Source organism: Mytilus edulis, chromosome 6 (genome assembly GCF_963676685.1).
Source record: "Mytilus edulis chromosome 6, xbMytEdul2.2, whole genome shotgun sequence".
Classification (NCBI taxonomy): Eukaryota; Metazoa; Mollusca; class Bivalvia; order Mytilida; family Mytilidae; genus Mytilus; species Mytilus edulis.
In genome coordinates this window covers 60,979,171-61,004,841 of record NC_092349.1, presented here as the reverse complement: position 1 = coordinate 61,004,841, position 25,671 = coordinate 60,979,171, and the positions used below count along the sequence as shown (strand labels likewise).

Here is a 25,671-nt window from a genome sequence, read left to right as displayed (position 1 = left end):
GTCGGGTTGTAAGCTCTTTGATACATTCACCGTTTACGTTCTTAATACTGAAGTATTTCTTTTCCAGCTTTAATCACCAAATGAAATCACATTTTCAGTTTTGAAATGATAATGATGGTATATTAATTTTTTCTAACAATAGCAAACAATTAATCAATTTTTATAGCGATAATTAAAGCTTTTCTTTATTTTCCTTATTTATGATTGATCAATAGGTAGTGTCGTAATTTGGCCATTAATTTTGTTGATTCGAGCGTCACTAATTAGTTTTGTTATAAAGAAACGGGCGTCTGGCGTACACAATTTTAAGCCTAATATCTGTGATGAGTGTTTTAACAATCTCTTGGCCAATGCCTCTGACGATTGAGGTTTGCGCCTCAATGATTTCATCAGCCTAGTAGTCAGCACTTCTGTATTGACATGCGTTGTCATTGATAACACCCCATTTTTTGTAGGTGTTTGTGTTGCTCACGTTTCAGTTTTTTTATGTTATTTCTTGTGTAAAGTTTTTTTGTTGGTTTTTGTTGTTGTTTTTTTCGTTTGTTGTCATGGTATTGTTATTTTGTTTTCAACTTTGATTTTGATTCCTTAATTTGCGAATTTTCCTTGGATACGAATGAATTCCCGACTTGCGATTATCAATTATATAATATAATAGCTATATTTGTACACAACAATGATTTATAATGTTATAACATTCAATTACAGAGAAGAAATTTGCAATCATTGTATAAAACTTTGCCTTTATTAATATTTGAATTGTTTATAGAATATGCATTATTGTCTTTAATTCATGGCAGCTTGAAATACAAGTTTATTTCGAAGATGCAATGACTTTTGTTTCGTTTAAGTTCTCATTCATAGACGTACTTTCTATCACGTCCTTTCTGGTTTGAGTAATATACTTTTAATCCATCTGACAACAATAGTGAATTGGTTTATGTTTAATAAATCATTTTAATCTCTAGCTGCTGGTCTCCGTTTTGTTTCTTTATTTAGCCTTCGTTTTACAGTTTTACAGTAAAAATGTCAGTGACGCTATCAACAATTTGTTTTATCTGATTGGTAGAATGATAATAAAAAGTTCTCTTCTACAAAAACGGATCAAAATATTTTTTCCGAACATTTTACTCAGTTGAAATTACTATACTTATTGTATTAGATGATCACCATATTCAGTTTCCTTGTGTTCATTTTGTTTCCTTTTCCGAATTGATCATTTATTAATGCACACTGTAAAAATATGCATTTCTTTGACTTTTATGTTCATACATTGTATAAGAACTGCAAGACGTGTATGTTGTAAATAAGTAATACGTGTATGTTGTAAGTTAGTAATATAAGATATACAGTAAAAAATAATAGGCATAGTTTGCTATGCTACTGATATTTATGCAAAATCATTTCGTCACAAGCTGTAATGCCTATCTTCGGGAGTATTAAGTATAATTGAATTGATAAATAAATGATTTCAATACATTGTGTGCCCGTGTGTTTTCTTTGTATAGAGTTCTCGCAATGTCAGCATATTTTCAAAACATTTTTTTCCTTTTTTGAGAATAACTTTGATAACTAAGTCAAAACCAACTTGAATGTTTAAGATAAATAGCTCAATCTCAATATGTAATACTTTTTAAAAGTTCAGCTCAATTACATCCAATAAATCATTTTACGTAGCAGGTTAGGGCAAATTTATCGTACGTTATCTATGTCGACGCAAGCATCTGTCTAATCTATTCATGTTCTTAGAAATCCCTTGTGTTTTGTTTTATATTGGAATGTTTATTTTTAAAATAGATTTATTAAATTTGAACATCAGTTAACAACTGTTGTCTCTTATTTTATATACATGATATATGCTAAATTTACGAAGAGACATATTTACTCCTCTATGATTATGAGGTCAATATATTTCTGATTTTATATATATATATATATATATATATAAAGATCACTATAATAAATGTTCTTGTGTATAGAAATATATATAGATTACTAAAAAATCCAACATTTCCGGTATGAATAGTTTTAATTCACTAGTACTTTCATGTTTAAATAACAATCTTCAGGTGAAACTATACATGATTAACGTAACTATGTAACGGTAGGTATGTAACGTCATAGTTGTCGTTGAGTATATAAAGGGAGATAAATCGTATTACACTTAGTCTATAGAATTAAAGTTGAAGAACAACTCAACGATTCGACATTTTACTCAGAAATTCCTGATAATATAGATCATCTAGTCAAGAGAAGAATGAATACCGTACTGAACAAATACACAACGGCCACTACGGAAAAAGAGTATGATTACTTGAAAAATTTCGAAAGGAAAACGAGTAACTTTTATGGCCTTCCAAAAATCCATAAATCAAAGGAGATCCAATCGGCTATTAATTCTCAGCAAAACGAATACATAAAAGTGCAAAAACCGACGGATCTTAAACTTAGACCCATCATTGCAGGTCCAGCAAGTCCCACTCACAGACTAAGCAACTTTTTAGACATAATTTTGAAACCATTGTGTAAATATGTACCGAGCTATATAAGAGACGATATAGATTTTCTCTCACACCTGCCAAAAATAGCACCGGTTCACGCTCGTTTAGTAAGCTTCGATGTCACAAGCCTATATACGAACATTCCACACGATTTAGGAATAGAGGCAATACAATATTGGGTTGCAAAACATCGAGATGCAATACCAAATCGATTCACTGTTGACTTTATACTCGATTCTACTAAACTAATTCTTGAAAACAATTCTTTCTATTTCAATGGCAAGAACTATTTGCAACATCGGGGGACAGCAATGGGAACAAAATTTGCACCAACCTATGCAACATTAGTCATGGGCTTCCTTGAACAAAGACTGTATCAAGAAGTTGAAAATAATTTTGGAGTTGAATTTGCAAGAGAATTCGAATTATCATGGAAAAGATACCTTGATGATTGCTTCATTATCTGGAACAAATCCGACGAAGAACTCCAACTATTTTCGGACATACTAAATAACCTTCATACCTCCATAAAATTTACGAAGGATGAAAATTTTAACCAATTACCGTTTCTAGACATTCTTGTTATTAAAGATGGCACTGAAATTAAAACCGATATTTTTTACAAAGGTACTGATACTCATCAGTATTTAGATTTTAATTCGTGCCACCCATCTCATACCAAAAGGAATATCCCCTATTGTTTAGCAAGAAAAATATGTACAGTAGTCGAGGATGAACATTTGAGAGAAGACCGTCTAGAGGAACTACAATCATTTTTGATCAAGCAAAACTATCCAGAGACTTTAATAGAAAGGGGAATTCAAATGGCAAAACAGATCCCAACCAACCAACTACGCTCCACCTGCGAGGAGCAGAGTAATAACAACGATAAAATATAGTTCGTTATTACACATAATCCCCGGAACTTTAAAATTATTCCCGTTGCAAAGGCACATTTACCTATTCTTGATCAGGATGAAAAGATGCGCCGTTTAATTAATACAGAAACACTTCTACAAAGTAAACGGCAACCACAAAACCTTAAACGACTATTGACCCGAGCACGATTCGACCAACAAAGAACATTCAGTGTGTCAAAATGTCGAGATAGTCGTTGTGGAGCATGTCCGTATATCCATGTCGGCAAGGGAATGGACATACCTAATGGTCTATCACTTTTTACCAACGAAGACATTACCTGTAAATCCGAGAACTTAATTTATTGCATTACATGTAATGGTTGCCAGGAAATTTATATCGGCCAAACAGGGAACAGTGTAACAGAAAGAGTGCGCATTCATAGACAACATATAAGGCAGCCACAATACAGAAAAATCCCCCTAAGCAAACATTTAGACGAATGTGGAGGGGGATTTTTTAAAATATTCCCATTTTATAAAATGAATATGGGTTGTGACATTACACGAGAAGTAAAGGAAAAACATTTTATTTCAAAATTTAAATCACGATTGAATGCAAACTATGCATTTTCTATTGTGTAATAATGACGCTCCATACTTCTATATATAGACTAAGTGTAATACGATTTATCTCCCTTTATATACTCAACGACAACTATGACGTTACATACCTACCGTTACATAGTTACGTTAATCATGTATAGTTTCACCTGAAGATTGTTATTTAAACATGAAAGTACTAGTGAATTAAAACTATTCATACCGGAAATGTTGGATTTTTTAGTAATCTATATATATATATATATATACAACTCGTCTTAACATCAACCCAACAATGTTAGATCTGTAAATTTGCTTTCGCAAATTTTTGGTTCTTCCCTCGCCGGGATTCGAACCCATGCTACTGTGATATCGTGACACCAAATCGCCTGCACTGCAGCCGTCCCGCTAGACCACACGACCACCTGGGCTCTCAAAAAAAGAGCTTTCGGTGGGCATGTGTTACCTTTCCACGTCAGTTTTAATCTAGCGGCGTACTACAGTACATGATATATGGCTGTGTACATGATGTTAAGACGAGTTGTATATACATTATGTACACAGCCATGTATCACCATCATTGATGGCGATCCGATGGATACATCTGTTGTAGAGTTGTCACTGACTCAGACGTACTTATGAATATAATTATTTTCTGTGACTGTATATTACATTAATTTGTAGGATCCTTTACTATAGATAATTTAGCTGATCTGTAACAATAACATCTTCATGCCTTATATATCATGTACTGTAGTACGCCGCTAGATTAAAACTGACGTGGAAAGGTAACACATGCCCACCGAAAGCTCTTTTTTTGAGAGCCCAGGTGGTCGTGTGGTCTAGCGGGACGGCTGCAGTGCAGGCGATTTGGTGTCACGATATCACAGTAGCATGGGTTCGAATCCCGGCGAGGGAAGAACCAAAAATTTGCGAAAGCAAATTTACAGATCTAACATTGTTGGGTTGATGTTAAGACGAGTTGTATATACATTATGTACACAGCCATGTATCACCATCATTGATGGCGATCCGATGGATACATCTGTTGTAGAGTTGTCACTGACTCAGACGTACTTATGAATATAATTATTTTCTGTGACTGTATATTACATTAATTTGTAGGATCCTTTACTATAGATAATTTAGCTGATCTGTAACAATAACATCTTCATGCCTTATATATCATGTACTGTAGTACGCCGCTAGATTAAAACTGACGTGGAAAGGTAACACATGCCCACCGAAAGCTCTTTTTTTGAGAGCCCAGGTGGTCGTGTGGTCTAGCGGGACGGCTGCAGTGCAGGCGATTTGGTGTCACGATATCACAGTAGCATGGGTTCGAATCCCGGCGAGGGAAGAACCAAAAATTTGCGAAAGCAAATTTACAGATCTAACATTGTTGGGTTGATGTTAAGACGAGTTGTATATACATTATGTACACAGCCATGTATCACCATCATTGATGGCGATCCGATGGATACATCTGTTGTAGAGTTGTCACTGACTCAGACGTACTTATGAATATAATTATTTTCTGTGACTGTATATTACATTAATTTGTAGGATCCTTTACTATAGATAATTTAGCTGATCTGTAACAATAACATCTTCATGCCTTATATATCATGTACTGTAGTACGCCGCTAGATTAAAACTGACGTGGAAAGGTAACACATGCCCACCGAAAGCTCTTTTTTTGAGAGCCCAGGTGGTCGTGTGGTCTAGCGGGACGGCTGCAGTGCAGGCGATTTGGTGTCACGATATCACAGTAGCATGGGTTCGAATCCCGGCGAGGGAAGAACCAAAAATTTGCGAAAGCAAATTTACAGATCTAACATTGTTGGGTTGATGTTAAGACGAGTTGTATATACATTATGTACACAGCCATGTATCACCATCATTGATGGCGATCCGATGGATACATCTGTTGTAGAGTTGTCACTGACTCAGACGTACTTATGAATATAATTATTTTCTGTGACTGTATATTACATTAATTTGTAGGATCCTTTACTATAGATAATTTAGCTGATCTGTAACAATAGCATCTTCATGCCTTATATATCATGTACTGTAGTACGCCGCTAGATTAAAACTGACGTGGAAAGGTAACACATGCCCACCGAAAGCTCTTTTTTTGAGAGCCCAGGTGGTCGTGTGGTCTAGCGGGACGGCTGCAGTGCAGGCGATTTGGTGTCACGATATCACAGTAGCATGGGTTCGAATCCCGGCGAGGGAAGAACCAAAAATTTGCGAAAGCAAATTTACAGATCTAACATTGTTGGGTTGATGTTAAGACGAGTTGTATATACATTATGTACACAGCCATGTATCACCATCATTGATGGCGATCCGATGGATACATCTGTTGTAGAGTTGTCACTGACTCAGACGTACTTATATATATATATATATATATATAGGAAGATGTGGTAAGAGTGGCAATGAGACAACTCTCCATCCAAATAATTTAAAAAAGTAAACCATTATAGGTCAAGGTACGGCCTTTATATATTTACTAAGTAATCTGTCCTGCATTGTCTACATACTATTTGCATATCAGGATGATATCACGATAACAAAGTACATTATTTAGAAACTTGTTAGGAGTGTAATTGTGCAGTACAAATAAACTCATCATAGATACCAGGACTAAATTACATCATAATTTACAGAGGGTTAATCGTTTTCGGGTTAACAGGCCATTGTTTTTTTTATATAAACGTTAAAGTTGTTTTATGTATTTCAATTCATTTATAGGCAGACAGAATGAAAAACATCCCGCAGAACAGTGTCATGTAATCAGTAAGTAAATTAGAAAAAATACTTTCCAAACACAGAGCAATGATATTTGCATATCTACATACATCTATGAAATCTTTATCATGATTTCAACTTTAAGAAGAAATTAAATTGAAGTAAAAGCAAGGGTAGGCTTAACATTCATGTTTATTTCGAATATGCAATTTATTTGTATCGATCATTTTGCGTTTTTTTTCGTTGCAGTTCTGTATCGAACAACTAACTTGTTTTTCATCTTATAACAATAGTGATTTATCGTGAGTGAATAAATCATTGGAATCTCAATCAGCTGGTCTCCTTTCGTTATTTTTATTAGCTTTTATAGTACAATAAAACATTTCAAGGACACTATCAACAAGTTGCTTACACAGTAGAACAATAATGAAAAGTTCTGTTCTACTAAAACGGATCAAACTATCTTATCTTAACATGCTACTTAGTAGTACTTATAGTGACTTTGTTCGGCTGTGAAATATTTTGTATCAATAAGCACAAAAAGGTAAGTCTAACTAATTACACCACTGGGTCGATGCCACTGCTGGTGGACGTTTCGTCCCCGAGGGTATCACCAGCCCAGTAGTCAGCACTTCGGTGTTGACATGAATATCAATTATATGGTCATTTTTATAAATTTTCTGTTTACAAAACTTTGAATATTTCGAAATACTAAGGATTTTCTTACCCCAGGAGTAGATTACCTTAGCCGTATTTGGCACAACTTTTTGGAATTTTGGATCCTCAATGCTCTTCAACTTTGTATTTATTTGGCTTTTTAACTATTTTGATCTGAGCGTCACTGATGAGTCTTATGTAGACGAAACGCGCGTCTGGCGTATAAAATTATAATCCTGGTACTTTTGATAACTATGTACACCTCTGGGTCGATGCCACTGCTGGTGGACGTTTCGTCCCCGAGGGTATCACCAGCCCAGTAGTCAGCACTTCGGTGTTGACATGAATATCAATTATATGGTCATTTTTATAAATTTTCTGTTTACAAAACTTTGAATATTTCGAAATACTAAGGATTTTCTTACCCCAGGAGTAAATTACCTTAGCCGTATTTGGCACAACTTTTTGGAATTTTGGATCCTCAATGCTCTTCAGCTTTGTATTTATTTGGCTTTTTAACTATTTTGATCTGAGCGTCACTGATGAGTCTTATGTAGACGAAACGCGCGTCTGGCGTATAAAATTATAATACTGGTACTTTTGATAACTATTTACACCTCTGGGTCGATGCCACTGCTGGTGGACGTTTCGTCCCCGAGGGTATCACCAGCCCAGTAGTCAGCACTTCGGTGTTGACATGAATATCAATTATATGGTCATTTTTATAAATTTTCTGTTTACAAAACTTTGAATATTTCGAAATACTAAGGATTTTCTTACCCCAGGAGTAGATTACCTTAGCCGTATTTGGCACAACTTTTTGGAATTTTGGATCCTCAATGCTCTTCAACTTTGTATTTATTTGGCTTTTTAACTATTTTGATCTGAGCGTCACTGATGAGTCTTATGTAGACGAAACGCGCGTCTGGCGTATAAAATTATAATCCTGGTACTTTTGATAACTATTTATAACTTGGCAAATAGTTATAACAGGCATTAAAGATTTCATGCCGTTATAGGGTCTCGAGTTACGACGTCTTAGGCAGTCGTTACAGAAAATAATAAAATAGCCTTTGAAGACGTCATAATTATTTGGACTAAGGTTTCCATACAATTTGAGCAGATATGCTTTTTTCCACAGATTTATCGCCACGTCACTTACAGTTTCTAAACATATCATTTCATAGTACCTCAACTCTGATATGTGAAGCGAGACCAACTTGAATGTTTAAGTTATATATCTCATTTTGTATTTGAAAATTTGCTTGGTGATAATTGAGACAAGACCAGCTTGAATGTTTACTATTAACTGCTTGTTCTTAATATTTGAAATGGTGTGTGTAGGTTAAAGCAAATTAATCGTAACTCACACAGTTATTTATTTTCAAGTTTATGGAATTCCCTTGTGTTTTGTTCTGGTGTGTTTATATTCTGTATAGATTTATCAAATTTTGACATGAGTGAGCTACCGTTGTCTCTTATGATATGCAATTAAATATACTAAGTGACAGTTTGACTCGGATATCATGATGACGTTGATATATCTCTGACTTTATATATAGTCACCACATGATGTGTCCTGCTGTGTCTAGATCAAATTCGTACATACAACACATACAGGATGATACAACGATAGCAAAATGCAGAATTTGATCATTTGTTAGAGTTGCACATGCTGTAAGTGATTAATTATTTTGGGTTGGTCAACCAAGAGTCTTCTATATTAACGTTTGTACGTAATTTATTTTAATTATAGGCAAACAGAATGAAGAAGTGATTGAAGCAAAGAATGATAGAAGTAAGGAAATTTAAACTATACTTTTTCAGACGAAATATATGTTTTCGATCTTCGTAAACCCAACAAAATCTTCATCAGATTTTTAATCTTTAAGTAGGAATTGAATTCAATTAAACATAAGCAAACAATAAACCATGTTTGCTGGTATCAATACTGAATGGTTTGCTTTATGTTCATTTAATTAATTAGCAGGTTATACTTAATTGGCCTCTTTAATTTTGTAGAATCGCGTGTCACTGTTGAAGCTGTTTTTAGACGAAACTCGCGTATTGAGTATATAGTTTTAAGCCTGTCATCTATGATGAGCTTATTTATAATAACTAGGTCGATGTCACTACTGATGGAAGTTCCTCAATGATGGCATAACTATAGTCGCCTTCACGTAAAATTGTTTTAATATATCAGCCGCGTTTACTCGAGATAATGTTTTTCAATTAGCGGAAGAAAATCATGTCCAAATATCCACTACTGTCCTACCTTTAATTGTGTTTGCACTGTATAATACTGACCTTCACATTTCTTAAGATTATTTACATTGTAAAACCGTCATCTGGTTTGGATCCCTTATTTACATAACATTCATAACTCTCCGGTAATATCCTTGCCATTGATGATAAAATTTCCCGCGCTTTTTGCATAAAAATGATGAAAAGCTCCGAGAGACACGAGAAAATAGACAGCACGTGGAGTTCCACGGTAGCACTCCCGGTAATAACAATGTCGGATTCCTTCATACAAAATAATCTTGGTTTATGTGAAAGTCAGGATTATACAGTGCAAACACAATAAAAGGTAGGACAGAAGTTGTTTTATGAATGATATTTGATTCCGTTTATTAAATATTCGAAAGAAACCAACAGAAGTCAATTTAGGAATACGATATACCAGATAAAAGATAACCCAAATTCGTTGAAATCCCTCGTAATATTTCCAACGACTCCAGATTACCTTCGTTATACAAATGTGAACAAATTGTAAGACAAACTAATATATGATCATAATAAAAAACAACGAATTTTGGCAATTTTTTGTCATGGATTTATTAGGACAGTTCAACTATGTATCAACCGGCCAACGAATTTGCATTCATCGACAATTTCTCATTAATGTCCAAGATAAAAACATTGAAGGGCAACCATCATATGTTTTCTCCAAATGGCAACTGGGCTACCAGACGCCAACTGTGATAAATTCAGCCCTTCAGTAAAACTATGTATTCAGTAAACATTCTGTCCAATCCATGACGCTTCTTTTGGCAATATCTGATAATATACAACAAACAGCAGAAAAAATATTCTAAAGGGTGGGATAAGGTGGGTTTTTGTGTTCCTTCAGAGTTCAAATCACGCAATGAACAAATCACGAAAAGCATGCAACTTTATACCAAATAAAAGCGGGAAAACCGCTTATGAAAAATGTAGGTTAACAAAAGACGCTTAAATCCGTCAAAATTAAAGAAAAGTTAACTCTAGTTTAGCAGACGATACTCTCAATTTATTAAATTGATTTAATGCTGAATGATTAAATCTTATTATAAAATATTCGAAAGAAACCAACAGAAGTCAATTTAGGAATACGATATACCAGATAAAAGATAACCCAAATTCGTTGAAATCCCTCGTAATATTTCCAACGACTCCTGATTACCTTCGTTATACAAATGTGAACAAATTGTAAGACAAACTAATATATGATCATAATAAAAAACAACAAATAGTAAGTTTGAATTTTGGCAATTTTTTGTCATGGATTTATTAGGACAGTTCAACTATGTATCAACCGGCCAACGAATTTGCATTCATCGACAATTTCTCATTAATGTCCAAGATAAAAACATTGAACGGCAACCATCATATGTTTTCTCCAAATAGCAACTGGGCTACCAGACGTCAACTGTGATAAATTCAGCCAAATGCTAGCAAACTCCGTTTGTGAGCATCGCCAAACAAAATTTATCCATCCATGACAAAAAATTCACACTTAAACAAATTCTGAAATTACATAGGTTTTTAAATTCAACCATATCAATTGAACGTAGTAGATCAACCATACTTACAACAGTTCAACGTAGTACATGTTTATGAACTATACTATACCACAGTTCAACGTAGTATATCAACCATACTATACAACAGTTCAACGTAGTATATCAACCATACTATACAACAGTTCAACGTAGTATATCAACCATACTATACAACAGTTCAACGTAGTATATCAACCATACTATACAACAGTTCAACGTAGTATATCAACCAAACTATAGAACAGTTAAACGTAGTATATCAACCATAGTATACAACAGTTCAACGTAGTATATCAACCATACTATACAACAGTTCAAGGTAGTATAATAACCATACTATACAACAATACAAATATAAGCAACGTGTACAACTCAACATTTATTCACTTGACCGGAGTCCTATGTTCAAACCAATTTGAAACTGAACTCTTATCAAGGATTTCCCATTAATATGGTATAAAAGCGGACCATTATTTCCAGGTCTTATTTGGAAAAAAGTTATCAAACTACGTAAATGTAGAGGACAAATCTCATTTGTTTATTTTTATCAACAAACTTTTAAAGTAATGGATCTCCATTTTTTATCAGTTCAGAAAAACCTATAGTAATAAAAAAGCTGACTTTACATGATCAATATATATATCTCGCCTATGTTCAACATGTGATGGAGTGGCAAGTTCACTCGCACGTAAAAATGCAGCAAATGCTAAGTTACATGCTGTAATTACAAGCTTATAATTTTTATATTTCAAATTGCAACAATAGCCAAATTACCACAATGAAATTCATTTAAATGCATAAAAAGATGACTAAAGCATAGGTATTATTTTTAAATAAGTGATGTCAACTAATAAAACTTTGTCCCAATTATATGGCTTTTTGAAAATGATCATGACCCATTTAAATAAACTGCACAACCCAAGAAAAAACCACCTGCACTGTCAGCATACAAATGTAAATCAGCATTAGAAAAGAGTTCATTTACATTATATGTAAATTATCTTTTGTAAAAACTTCCTTTTGGGTTTTGCTTATTAGCAGAGTTGTTTAGAAAAGGTGCAATGTCATTCCCATTATACCTAGATGGATCAGTATCAATTTCATTGTCCATAAATCGACGACATCTTAAGGAAGAGTGATCTAAACCACATTTGAGACATGCATGTCTGTATTGGCAATTGCGTTTATTGCAAAAACCTCTAAAATTAAAATCGTAGCATTTATTACTAACATCAGCGTGTTGTTGTTTTGGAGTACTGGCAGTTAAAATACGTAACCACAAAAAACCATCTATGGATGACCATTTCTTTGTATGATCCCTTGATACCCTTAAACGGAATTGTTGGTCATAAGAATAGCATTTTTCAAAAGAATGATCAGCTGCTGCACCCCTTATTATGGACATATACGAAAAAAGTTCACTTGCCTTTCCAGGATACCTTTCGATATGGACCTGGGCATAGGCAATAAATAAATCAGTCCAATCTTCAACAGAACTAACAGTATGGGTTTTTTTTAACTTTGTTTTGAATAACTAGCATACCCTCATTGATACCAATTGTGTTTTCATTATTTGTTTGGCTGTTAAAATTCTTACGGTGCATAAGAGACAATTCAATGTATTCAAAATTCCAAATTTTGTCCTAAAGTTTTTGGCTTATAAATATGTCAACTTCAATAAAGCCAGGTAACATTAGAGGTTCATCATAAACTTCATTTACCTCACCTAATGCAGCTAATTGCGGCTCATTCACTCGAATGTCAACAGGTCGCATGGCAACTAATTCGGGTTCATCAACCCGCAGTCTTCTTTCTATATATGCTTCTTGCTCTACATCAGCTGGTGGACGCCTTCCCACATTTCTCACAACTGGTTGTGGCTGTTGTACTTCCCTGGGAGCCCTCCTAACCCGAAGCTTCGGACTTCTAACCTGGTCCTGTCGGCGACGTCTACCTCTACCTCTTGGCATTGTTGTAACTATTATAATCATAAATACAGATTAGATACATACATCAAGTCTTTAAAGTCTAGATCATATTTAAACATGTATGAATTTAACATAAGATAGATTACTCAAATTTAAATAAATTGAAATACCAAAATGTTTACACTGCGTAGTCTTAACTAAACTTTTGATATATTTTTATGCATCAAAACAAATGAAGTTGATTATAAAAACATAACTCAAAACAGCTACGATGTGTGCTTTCTTAACAAAATAAACATCGTTTTAAAAACGTTTGATAGCTTCTATTACCAAGCTTAACTTAATTAAACTATGTTTCCGCAAATTAAACACACATGTATAAATCATGTAACGTTTAAGAAAATTAAACGTTTCCGGTCATGTTAATGATAACACGGCATACACAACATACATTGTAATTACCTGTTCAAAGTGTATCGCTAATACATTTAAAACAAAATATATCACCTGTAGTAAAGCATTTAATTTTAATGCTAGTCAATGAAATATAAGTGTGCACAATATAACATAACTATCATTATTAGAATATAGTTTGTTCCGTGTAATATGCTATTCAAGTGAGAGAAAAATTGAATTAATGAATCGAACTATTTGCAAGAAATAACTTTCATTTAAAATCAAATAATTTCTTTTACAAATTACAGAAATAAAAATAATCCGGAAAATACAATTGCAGTAACTAATCTAACTATCAATAAAACATTATGTACTTATCTTAGTCCGAATCTACCTGTCCTTTTTGTGTTCCTTCAGAGTTCAAATCACGCAATGAACAAATCACGAAAAGCATGCAATTTTATACCAAATAAAAGCGGGAAAACAGCTTATGAAAAATGTAGGTTAACAAAAGACGCTTAAGTCCGTCATAATTAAAGAAAAGTTAACTCTAGTTTAGCAGACGATACTCTCAATTTATTAAATTGATTTAATGCTGAATGATTAATCTTATTATTGAAAAACGTCATCTCGAATGAATGCGGCTGTTAGTTTAATTTGTTTTCAACTATAAAAATGGTACCAATTTTACGTGACGGCGACTATAACCCAGTAGAAACCCTTCTGTGTTTACACGAATTATTATCATTCATATAGATTTAAGAATCAACCCTAGATTTTGGTTGCGTTCTTGTTGCTCAGGCTATTGTTTTCAATGATGTGTCTCGTATACTGCTTTTAGTTTTGGTCCTAGTGTTGGGTTTCTTTTGCGTTAGTGTTTTCAGTATTTTTTTTCGACTTATCAGTGTGAATGTCCCTTTCGAGTCGTTTCTATTATGACCAGATACAAGTACTTAGAGCCATTATTACTGTTGAGAGAATATGTTATCATCTATTGCCTTTGAATGATGTATTTTCCTCCTCTTATTCCTCACTGTGTATCTCCATTATCATGACGGAGAGTTGTTTTATTGGCAATTATACTATATATTCTAATGCCCAGTTAAATTATAGAAAAAAATCGTTTCTTTTCAGTCAGGGTTTTCATTTAATATCTTAATTTTGCTTAATGATTTTCGTTCCCCAACTAACTATTTCAAAATATAGTGATTACATTGAATAAATCTATCCCATTTTTATAAATATAGAATAGCAAAAATACAGTTAAAGCTGTTTCATATCTTGACCTACTACTAAATATTGTAACGCCATAGGGCTATGTTTAGTTCTAGTGTACCTTAAACCCTTGTAATAAAACAATTCGTATAATAGTGGGACTTTGACTGTTTAAATTTTTACCGGTCAAAGTTACACCAATATACAAGAAAGGACTGTACTATCGAGACAAGACTACTAAATACAAGAAGAACTTTTAATATAGCCACAACATTATGTTATCTATAAGGGATCGTTGAGTCTCTGGCTTTTGGTGAATATGAATGAGAAAGTTGGAGATACAATATATAATTTATTAATTACGTATATGAAATATTTATAATATGTTACAAATAAAACTGTCTTATTATAGTCAATATATTTCTGGGTAGCTGCACAATGTATTTTTTTCTGCGGAAAAATATAGGGAACCTTTATATAGATACGGAAACAACGGACAGTCTTCTTTCTTTAACTGACGGTTGTTATGACGCGGTAATATTCTATATTTTCATCAGTAATTAAAATGCATCTGCTTTTAATATACTATACGAGAAAAAAAAACCCAGAGTATCCTAGATTTCAGTCCTTCTGTATGCTGGAACTGGTTGGTCAGTACAAGTATTCTATATAACTTGTTTGTTGTTTTTATCCGAAAATAAACTCTGTACAATTTTATAAGGTATCTAACCCGATACGTTATTTATTTGTACGATAATTTATTATAGTCGTATTGCCTGTTTGTCAATCAACACTCTTAATATAAATAACTTATAGCAGTTTTTGTAATTATTTTACTAAGTCTATTCATTTATTCAAATTCTCCGTTAAAGTGGAGAGAACTTGACAATAATTTATAATATTGACAAGTAAATAAATTCCTTTGTTTTAAGGAACTTTTCACAAGAAATAAATATACATATAGATAATGTTCTTTCACTAAATGATATAAAATTTGGTGACTACGTTGAACGAGTCTATCCCATCGAACTGAAGATTAAGGATTCTACAGATCTAGATACAGCTAAATCTGCCTTGTATCTTGACTTACATTTAGAAATTGGCAATTAGGGTCGGTTGGAAACAAAAACTTTACGACAAAAGAGATGATTTAGCTTCCCAATTGTGAACTTTCCATTTGTAAGTAGCAACATTCCTTGATTTCCTTGATAGAGGATTGTTACTCAAAATTAAGCCTATAAACCGAGGGTTCCAAATGGTGAAGTTGAAATCATCCCTTCGTAAATTTTGCAGACGCCATCACGAGTTGGTTAACAGTTATGGACTAAGCGTTTCACAGATGATATCGAATATGTTCCCTATGTCGTAGCTACAATATCCTTCCCTTTTCACGAATGTGACCTACCGAATAAGACTGTTAACCGGCTTTGTAATAACATTAGCAACACGACGGGCGCCACATGTGGAAAAAGATCTGCTTACCTTTCCGGTGCCCCTGAGACTACCCCCAGTTTTAGTTGGGGTTCGTATTGCTTTGTGGTCCGTGTTGTGTTTTATGTAAATTTATTTAGGTTGGTTGTCTTTTTTTTTTATCGTTTTGACCATGGTGTTGTCAGTTTATTTTCGATTCATGAGTTTAATTGTCCCTCTGGTGTCTTTTGATTTCTTTTTAATGTTAATTAAACTCGAATTTAACTTGAATTCAACTCTAAACTGAACATAAACTCGAACTCTCACTATAAGTATGGCTTGAATTCTAACTCGTACGCGAATACTAACTATAAATTTAACTCGAACAGTTACTCGAACTTTTTTTCAAACCTCTGACTCGACAGATAGCAACACGAACTGAAGCAAATAAACAAACACGATAGAAATCGGTTGAAAATAACATAGTTTTACCTCAGCGAGAAACGTCATGACAACATCTAAGAATGACAGCGCCACATGACATAATTGAACGAACACATCAAGTAGTGTTAAATGGTTTTAAACATCTGATGTAAATTTTAAAGCCATATAAAGTATTGTCAAATTATTATTGGTAATTATGCAACACCTAAATTACTTTAACTCATATACACATTCAGAAAAAATAAAACCAATTTGCCTTATGCCACATTAAATGTTATTGAAATCAATTTACGTAATGACAAATACATATGAAGGCATTACAAACCATGACATGATCTATTAAAATATCATTAACGGTGAATTAGCTACCAGCTATACAACAAATTTAAATATGATTCATTTATGTACAGTGAAATTATACTGTAATAATAATTTGCTTTTAGCAGCCAGTTTTGCACAAAGTAGACGATAATAAATGCAAGTGATGAATAATTCGACCTCATTGATCCAAAACTCGTGTAAATTTCAATTAAACCCCTGAGCTAGAGATGGGTTTTGCATTAACTAGGTGTGTGTGGCTTTAAAAAAGAAAAGAATGTCAACATAGAAAGTGATTCAAAGGAAAACACTTTGATTGACTGATTTGATACACTTATTTTTACGGAAGCAAGTAATGTCGTACTCTGACCATTTCGTACCTCTGCCATTTCGTTCCCAAATCTGCCATTTCGTACCCAACATTTACCATTTCGTACCCACGATAATATCCATTTCGTACCCAACATTTACCATTTCGTTCCCACGATAATATCCATTTCGTACCCAATGGGCCAAATGCATCTACCATTTCGTTCCTCATGGACTTAATACATGTAAGCTATTTCGTATCATGTTTTTGTATAGTTTTTCACGCCTCTAGACGTAACAGTGTTATAAAGACCGATGATTTGTTTGATTAAGCAGGCCTTGGAAACTTCAATAGTTATAAATACACTTTGTTTGTTTGCAGGATTGATATTAACTAATTGTTTAACTCTAAAAAAATATGGGGTTAATCAACCAACAAAGAAATAATCATCTGCTACTGTTTTTGTAGTAATTAATAGTTGTATTTGTCAGGAAATGCAGTGAAAAGGGCACACGCTGACTTTACTCAAAAAAGGAAGCCATGAGTCAGTGTTTGCATAAGTATTTGCACATTATGTGACCAATCAAAATCAAAGAACTTGCTATGGCTTTTTAACTTGAGAAATTACATCCAGCCAATAGTCCTGAGTCTGAATCGAGGACAGTTTTTTTTATCACTTCTTTCCTATTTTCTTGTGTTAAGATGACTAATTGGTAAATTTCTAAAAGCTCCAACAGGTGCAATATTTTGTATCTCATGTTTATCTCATGTTTTTATATGTGCTCGTTTGCCATTTTGGCATTATATGATTGTTTTTATTAGTTTATTTTTGTTAATATTGTTTTGTTTATGCAAACCAACAGTACAATAAAATATTTATTAAGTCTTATTTTTTTTAATTATTCATGATTAAGTAAGTGTTTATTATGCGCATGTTGACTATAGGTGTAATACCACCATTGATTTTTCCCTATTAGTCTTTGTTAAATTGGCACTTTAAAAAAAAATTGTACAGTATTTACCTTTATTTCAACCAAAGAAATACTTTGCATGTATAAAGTTTAATACTTTCCAGTGCTACAGTGAAAATTTCACACTACATTTCATTGCATATAAGAAAGTAACCATCACCGGAAGTAAACAACCCAAATTTTACACTGTTATTTACTGGTTACCTGTTTTGGTAACTATGTAACCTTAACGTTCCAAAATATTTTATTTAGACCATCAAATAAAAAAAGGAAAGATGCTTTCAGACACCCAACATACATGTTTATGACTCAGAAAAATTTAAGTGCATTGAAATGCAGGGTTAATTTTCTACAACTGTCAAATTCAAGGGAATATTTTTTTAGGCCTATTTTCGTATACAACCGGATGTGACGTACCATGATTAGGTGGTATTACACCTAAAGAACACCTAAATGTCAAATAAACTTACTGTAATTTTTTCCCTTCAATTGCAAGTTATTTAAAGCATAACTGTCAAGTTTTGTCTCAGTCAGAGCTATAATTTCAAAGAAAATCACTATAATGTAAGGCCATATTCTACGGCGATTTTAGTCTAATTTCTTCAAAAAATCCTAATTTCAGTGTATCATTATAAAATGCAGTGTTGACTAATATCTGATCATATACTCATGATCTATGCATTCAAACAATTAAATAGAATATAAAAGACAACATTAAGATGATAAACAATTTTATTGCACCTTTAAGAGTTCATTTGAAGGTCTGTTTTGGTCTGTTTTGGTCCATTTTTCCTTCTTCCTACTTTTTTCATCAAAACTTGATATCTTTTGTCTAAAAAATCAAACAAATGTGATTATTTTCCCCAAAAAATGAAATAAATGTAATGTTAAATCAATAATTAAAGTGTTTTAGCTGAAAGAACTGTCTCTATAAATTTTAACAGTCTACACGGAAGTTTCTATAAGCCCTTATGTGTAACTTTAGTTTTTGGTCTGTTCCCCTAGTGTGACAAATAACGGTTCCCTTCCAGTCAATCATTTATTGTTACTGGTATCAAAGTCTTTTTATTTACTCATAACAGTAGATTTCTAATAGATTTACACAAAAAGTCCACTTTCTTGTATTATACATTAGAAAATGGGGAGAAAGAGTAATAAAAAAATACCTCAAAATGTTTTTAAAAAGGGTTATGTCCCTTGGAATGCTGGTAAAAACAAAAATTGGTAATCATTATAAAGTTTAAGTATGTGAGACTGGATTCTGATGTGTATAAATCCAGGGCAAATAAGTGTTTAAATGATTTGTTGTCAGTGCAAAATGCAGACGGCACAATGGCAAATTGTAAACTTTTGCGGCCAAAAAAAACAAAACAACATGACATTAGTTGATACATACTTTAATGCTGAAGTGTCATCTGCAGACCAATTCACATATAAGATTTTTCAACAGAATGCTTTTCAGAATATGGTTAACACTGAAATGAAAATTCACATGTTGTATAAACAAAACTGTAAGGGTGATTTAAAATTTGACACAGTAAACTGAATACATCTTCATCTGTCCACCCATTTGACTTAGCAAACACCCGTAAACCCCCATTTCAAGGCAATTTTACCTCAAACGTGCTTTCTGTGTTTCAATCCATTGTGAATAGTCCATGTTTACAATGCATGAACTGGTTTAGTAATAATTTTTAAAAATGAAAGTACAATAAGGTCACGAGTGCACATGTAGTTTCCCTAAATAGGTGTAATACCAAAATTGATTTTTCTCTATTAGTCTTTGTTAAATTGGCACTTTAAAAAAAATTGTACAGTATTTACCTTTATTTCAACCAAAGAAATACTTTGCATGTATAAAGTTTAATCCTTTCCAGTGCTACAGTGATAATTTCACACTACATTTCATTGCATATCAGAAAGTAACCATCACCGGAAGTAAACAACCCAAATTTTACACTGTTATTTACTGGTTACCTGCTTTGGTAACTATGTAACCTTAACGTTTCAAAATATTTTATAAGACCATCAAATAAAAAATGAATGATGCTTTCAGACAATCAACATACATGTTTATGACTCAGAAAAATTTAAGTGCATTGAAATGCAGGGTTAATTTTTTACAACTGTCAAATTCAAGGGAATTTTTTTTAGGCCTACTTTCGTATACAACCGGATGTGACGTACCATGATTTGGTGGTATTACACGTAAACGTATTTGAAACAGTTTTCACCAGGACACGTAACACATAAAAATGAAATACCATACATAATAATCTTACATAAGGTACAAACAGCATGCATAGTAAATAGTTATCAAAGGTACCAGGATTATAATTTAGTACGCCAGACGCGCGTTTCGTCTACATAAGACTTATCAGTGACGCTCATATCAAAATATTTAAAAAAAAGCCAAACAAGTACAAAGTTGAAGAGCATTGAGGATTAAAAATTTAAAAAAGTTGTACCAAATACGGCGAAGGTAATCTATGTCTGGTATAAGAAAATCCTTAGTTTTTCGAAAAATTCAAAGTTTTGTAAACAGGAAATTTATAAAAATGACCACATTATTGATATTCATGTCCTCTTCGATTAGGTACGAAACGGCATACATATTAATCTTCCATGAGGTACGAAATGGCATACATATTAATCTTCCATGAGGTACGAAACGGTATTAAATGTAAACCTTCCATCAGGTACGAAATAGTATTACATGTTAACATTCCATGAGGTACAAAATCGTCAAAAATGGATGGTCAGGGTACGAAATGGTTTTTACTAGGGTACAAAATGGGGGTGGGGGTGGGGGGGGGGGGTACGAAATGGTAAGGGTACGACATGACTATAATTCATGTTTTCATAAAAAGTAAAAACGATGATAAACATATTTTTAAACAATAGATATGAAATCAAGCAGGCGTAAAACAATCCATTGCACGTGTTCGCTATAAATTTATATTTAGTTTATATTTTTATATTTATACTGGGTTATATGAAGATTGACAGTCTTAGTTGGTCACCTCGGTGGTTAATAGTATGGCGTCTAGACTAAAATATACACGAAATGCTGACACATATTATCGAGTTGATGCGTAGGAAATTGTTAACTTAGGACTTTTTATAATTTGAATATTGTTATCTTTTATGTTATAAATCAAATATGAGAATTTCAGTTAAATTGGTGAACATGAATTGACAACTTATGTTCCTTTAGTTAATGACATTACCATATTGATGTAAATCTAAACATCATTTCGTAATGTCAAAATCATATTAAGTAAATTCATAATGTCATCAAACAATAATACAACCACATCAACTATTGTAAAAGAAACCCATAAGACAGTATGGCGTTCCATATATATATATGTTTAATTCGTTTGTATGTTTTTAGGGTTCATCAACAAATCATTGGAAACATGGTCTAAAAGAGATACTATATATTACGAAACCAAATTTTTCAAAAGGATAAAGGACGCACTTGCAACCAATTTTTGCGTCACAATTATTGGGGCTGCTGGCGAAGGAAAAACTGTGACAGCAAGACATGCTGCGCTTAAATACAAAAATGGAGAGCAACCCTATAAAATTTTGCCGATAGACGATCCCACATACCTTATAAAATCAATTAAACTTGATAAGAGACAGTTCATTATCATTGAGGACCCCCTCGGCAAACAACATTTGGACGAAGCTTCGCTTTCGATCTGGTATCATACATCAAAAGAAGTGCTTCGTCATTCATTAATAGATAGTAAAATTAAAATTGTAGTAACCATGAGAAAATCCGTATTCCGCTATTATCAAACGAGAATAAATGATACTTTTTTCCATGCAAATGTCATAGACCTTTCTTCCGAATCAGATCGATTATCTATTGAAGAAAAACAAGGTATTCTGGAACAACATATGAAAAGTTTCGATAGAAGTTTAGACAGTAATATAAAACAGTTGATTGTAAATGAAACCTACTATCCGGGATTTCCTCTTATGTGTCATATATTATCAGCTGATTTAAATTTGATTCAAGATAGTAAATTAGATCCTTATCCAATGCTTATAAAGCATATAAACGAGTTTTCGAGTTCATTTCAACTCCGTTATCACTACTGTTGTCTTGTGTTAGCATTTATGCACAACTGTGCTTTCGATATTAATGATTTAGCTCTATGCCAAAACGCAGATTTTGCTGGAGACGATGATGAAGGCAAGGAGAAGATTGAAAATATCATTAGATCATGTAATATTTCCTCGAGAGACGAAAATTGCTTCTCAAACTTGAAAAATGGTTTTGAATCTTTATCTGGATCATTCTTTGCATACAAACCTCCAATTTACACAATTTTACATGAAAGTATAACAAGAGCAGTGGCATATACCTATGGAATCGAAAATACTTGGATATTTCTGAAGTATAGTAATTCAGCTGTTGTCAGAGAATTTTTTCGAATTAAAAGCGATGCAAATGAGATAATTGATTATAATCAAAAAATAATAATTGATCCAATATGCCAAGAGCGAATGGCATATCAGTTAGCAAAACGTTTTGTATGCGACATCAAACAAGGACAAATAACGGATGTTTTTCTAAATCCATCTTGTTTGAACGAAATATTTCAAAGAATATTTTGTAAAGTGTTAGATACAAATGGTGAATTAATAGATTTAATGTTTAGTTCTTCGGAGCGAAAAGAATATTTAATAACGGACAAAGCACAAAGAACGAAGTGTCCATTTGATAAAGTTATATCATCCTGTACTCCAGTACATTGGCTTTGCAGCTTAGGACTTAAACAAATATTGGAATTAGTTCTATCAAGATCAGACAATAAACCAGAACTGCTAAATAGTTTAAAAGGAAGAGTATCACCTTTGCATATTGCCGCCGGTCATGGACAGTTAGAAGTAGTGAAACATCTTTTAGAAGACATAGGTGTCAATGTGAACGAAACACTAAGTACTACATTTGACAATTCTTATAAAATGAATGAACGATACGCGGGATTTACGCCACTGCATTTTGCTGCTAAAAACGGATATAAGTCAATAGTTGATTATCTACTAAGCTACGGTGGAAATCCAAATCTTTCATGTAACGACGGTACTACACCTTTAATGTTAGCAGCTCAAGAAGGTCACTTTGATACTATGCTTACTTTGATAGATGGTAAAGCTGATGTGAACTTGCAAAACAATGAAGAAAAAAGTAAACAATCTGCACTATTTCTTGCAGCTAGAAACGGGAAAATACAATGTGTTAAAAAGTTAATTGATAATGGCGCTGATAAAGAATTAAGTGACATACATAGAACATCACCATTATTGGTGGCACTGTTAAATGAAAAGTATGAAACTGCAAAATATTTATTTCAGTTAGGTGCTAGTATATATGCTAAAAATATCGAAGGTAAATCGCCATTAGAGGTTACAAAATTATTGAACATAAATTTGTTTGATCAAGTATGAGATTTGAATAATGTGAATAAATAAGTATATACTTATCAATTATATCATTCGTAATACATAAAGTTCAATATGGTTATTTAACAACCTTGTTTATTAGGAAGCAGTCATATTGAATCAAGCACTAGCGTCATAAAAGAACTATAGTTATCATAGACATCATTTCTAAATATAGAGGAAGAGAAATGGAAGAGAAAAGATTTGAAATAACGCAATGACGAAAATGTCTATCTAACAAAAATCGATCTTTATTAAATGATGGGGAGGTGTGATGTGATTGCCAATGAGACACAGATCCATACGAAGTATATTAAAGTGATAAAAATCAAATATATGGCACCGTACGGAGATATAAAAATTATATAAATTGAATGTATATACATTTGTTAGTCATAGTATAAATACAAATGTGTCGACATTCAATCAATATTAAAGAATAAATATGCTTTGCCTGTTGTTTGCACTTGTAGGCCTATGAACGCAAATTAAATCATTTATATTATTCTTTTCAAAAAAAATATTCGATATTGAAAAAAAATCATATAATGTTTATAATTCTTTTACTTGTAAATTTTGTGCAAAAAATCTTGTCTTATAAGAACATTAATCCCATTTAAAACTAGTAACTAGAGGCTCCCAGGAGCCTTTGTCGCTCACCTGTATTCACTATATTTTTGTTTAAATCATTTAAAATAAGGATTAAACCATTATTAATAGTATTAAAATACTATAGATTATTAGATATAATATATTATTAGATACTATGATAACCAATACTGCAAAATTCCGCAAAATTCCTAATTTAGGGGCAGCAACCAAACAAGGGTTGTCTGAAAGTTTTAGAGCCAACATGATATGAATTTTAACCTGATGAAAATTTTTACCCGAAATCAGTTTGAACTAAATGCTGTATTTTTATAGTTTAAAAACCTGCATTTTTCCCCTCTTTTTTTTCTAGTCATGTTGGCCATGTTGTCTGGAAGTTTGGGTCATCTAGCCCTGTAGGGTGATTATGGCAAAGTGTGGTAAAGTTGTCTCAGTAGTTTCAGAGGACAAAATATTTGTAAAGGATAAAAAAATTATGAAAATTAACTATAAAGGGCAATAACTCTATAATAAGTCGATTGGCAATTTTGGTCATGAGACTCATTTGTATATCTTACTTTGCAGAACACTATTGCTGTTTAATTTTTTTTTCTATTTTGATAAGATTCAAGATAATAACCAAAAACTTCAAAAATTCCATAATCTTAACGAGTTGTTTGATTCGCCTGAAAATTTCAGGGCGGGTAGATCGCAACCTGATAAACTTTGTATGTAAGTTACATTTGCTCTAAATGCTTTAGTTTCAGACATGTTAGCAAAAACTGCATTTTACACCTACATGTATGTTCTATTTAATGACAGAAGGTAGAATTAACAGTGAAATTTACATGCAAGTTAAGGGTTATAAGTCTTTCAGGAAATAATAATACTCGGTCCGTGTAACACTTATCAAATCAAAATTTGAAAACGTTTTCAAATTTTCGATTTTTGAAATCTTGATCAAAGTTTTAAAAAAATATCAAAATTCAAAACTTTTGAAAATTTTGAAATTCTGAAATTTTCACCAAACAGTTAAAATTTTAAAGTGCTAAATTACGTTTTATATTTCTTATTTGATCAAACTTTAAAGGTACTAAACTTTAATGTGCAGTTTTGATTATTAAGCTTTTTGAAAGATTGATGTTTAAAATTTTTGATTAAATATAAAAGATAGAAAAGGAGCGAATAGAGGGGTACCTGTAAACTACGCAACGGAATAAAAGCGAAACGAAACGAATACTTTAGAACTATTTGGTTTTCCAGCGCGCATTATTTAGGAGTAACAGTGAATACTTATCAACTCTCAGTGAGCTAAATAGTATGGTAGGGTTGAGTATGTGTATATTTCTACTAATATTTAAGCAAAAAATGGCACAGTACACGTGTTTTATATTATTTAATTTCAATTTTTTGTTTAACCTTTAAT

The 25,671-nt window shown here is 32.7% G+C and overlaps 2 protein-coding genes across 2 annotated transcripts in view; both read left to right on the top strand.

The window, feature by feature from the left end:
- LOC139526532 (uncharacterized) overlaps positions 1-3,400 on the top strand; it is a 32,884-nt gene extending 29,484 nt beyond the window's left edge. The window contains exon 5 of the mRNA XM_071321689.1: positions 2,169-3,400. Within this exon, the coding sequence (XP_071177790.1) occupies positions 2,169-3,400 (1,232 nt within the window). The remainder of the gene's footprint in view (positions 1-2,168) is intronic.
- A 3,333-nt stretch (positions 3,401-6,733) lies between these two features.
- On the top strand, positions 6,734-23,663 carry LOC139526531 (uncharacterized). The gene is made up of 2 exons (XM_071321688.1): positions 6,734-6,769; positions 21,592-23,663. Exon 2 carries the CDS (start codon positions 21,975-21,977, stop codon positions 23,661-23,663), a length of 1,689 nt encoding a protein of 562 aa, XP_071177789.1. The 5' UTR covers positions 6,734-6,769; positions 21,592-21,974.
- The last annotated feature ends 2,008 nt before the right edge of the window (positions 23,664-25,671 follow it).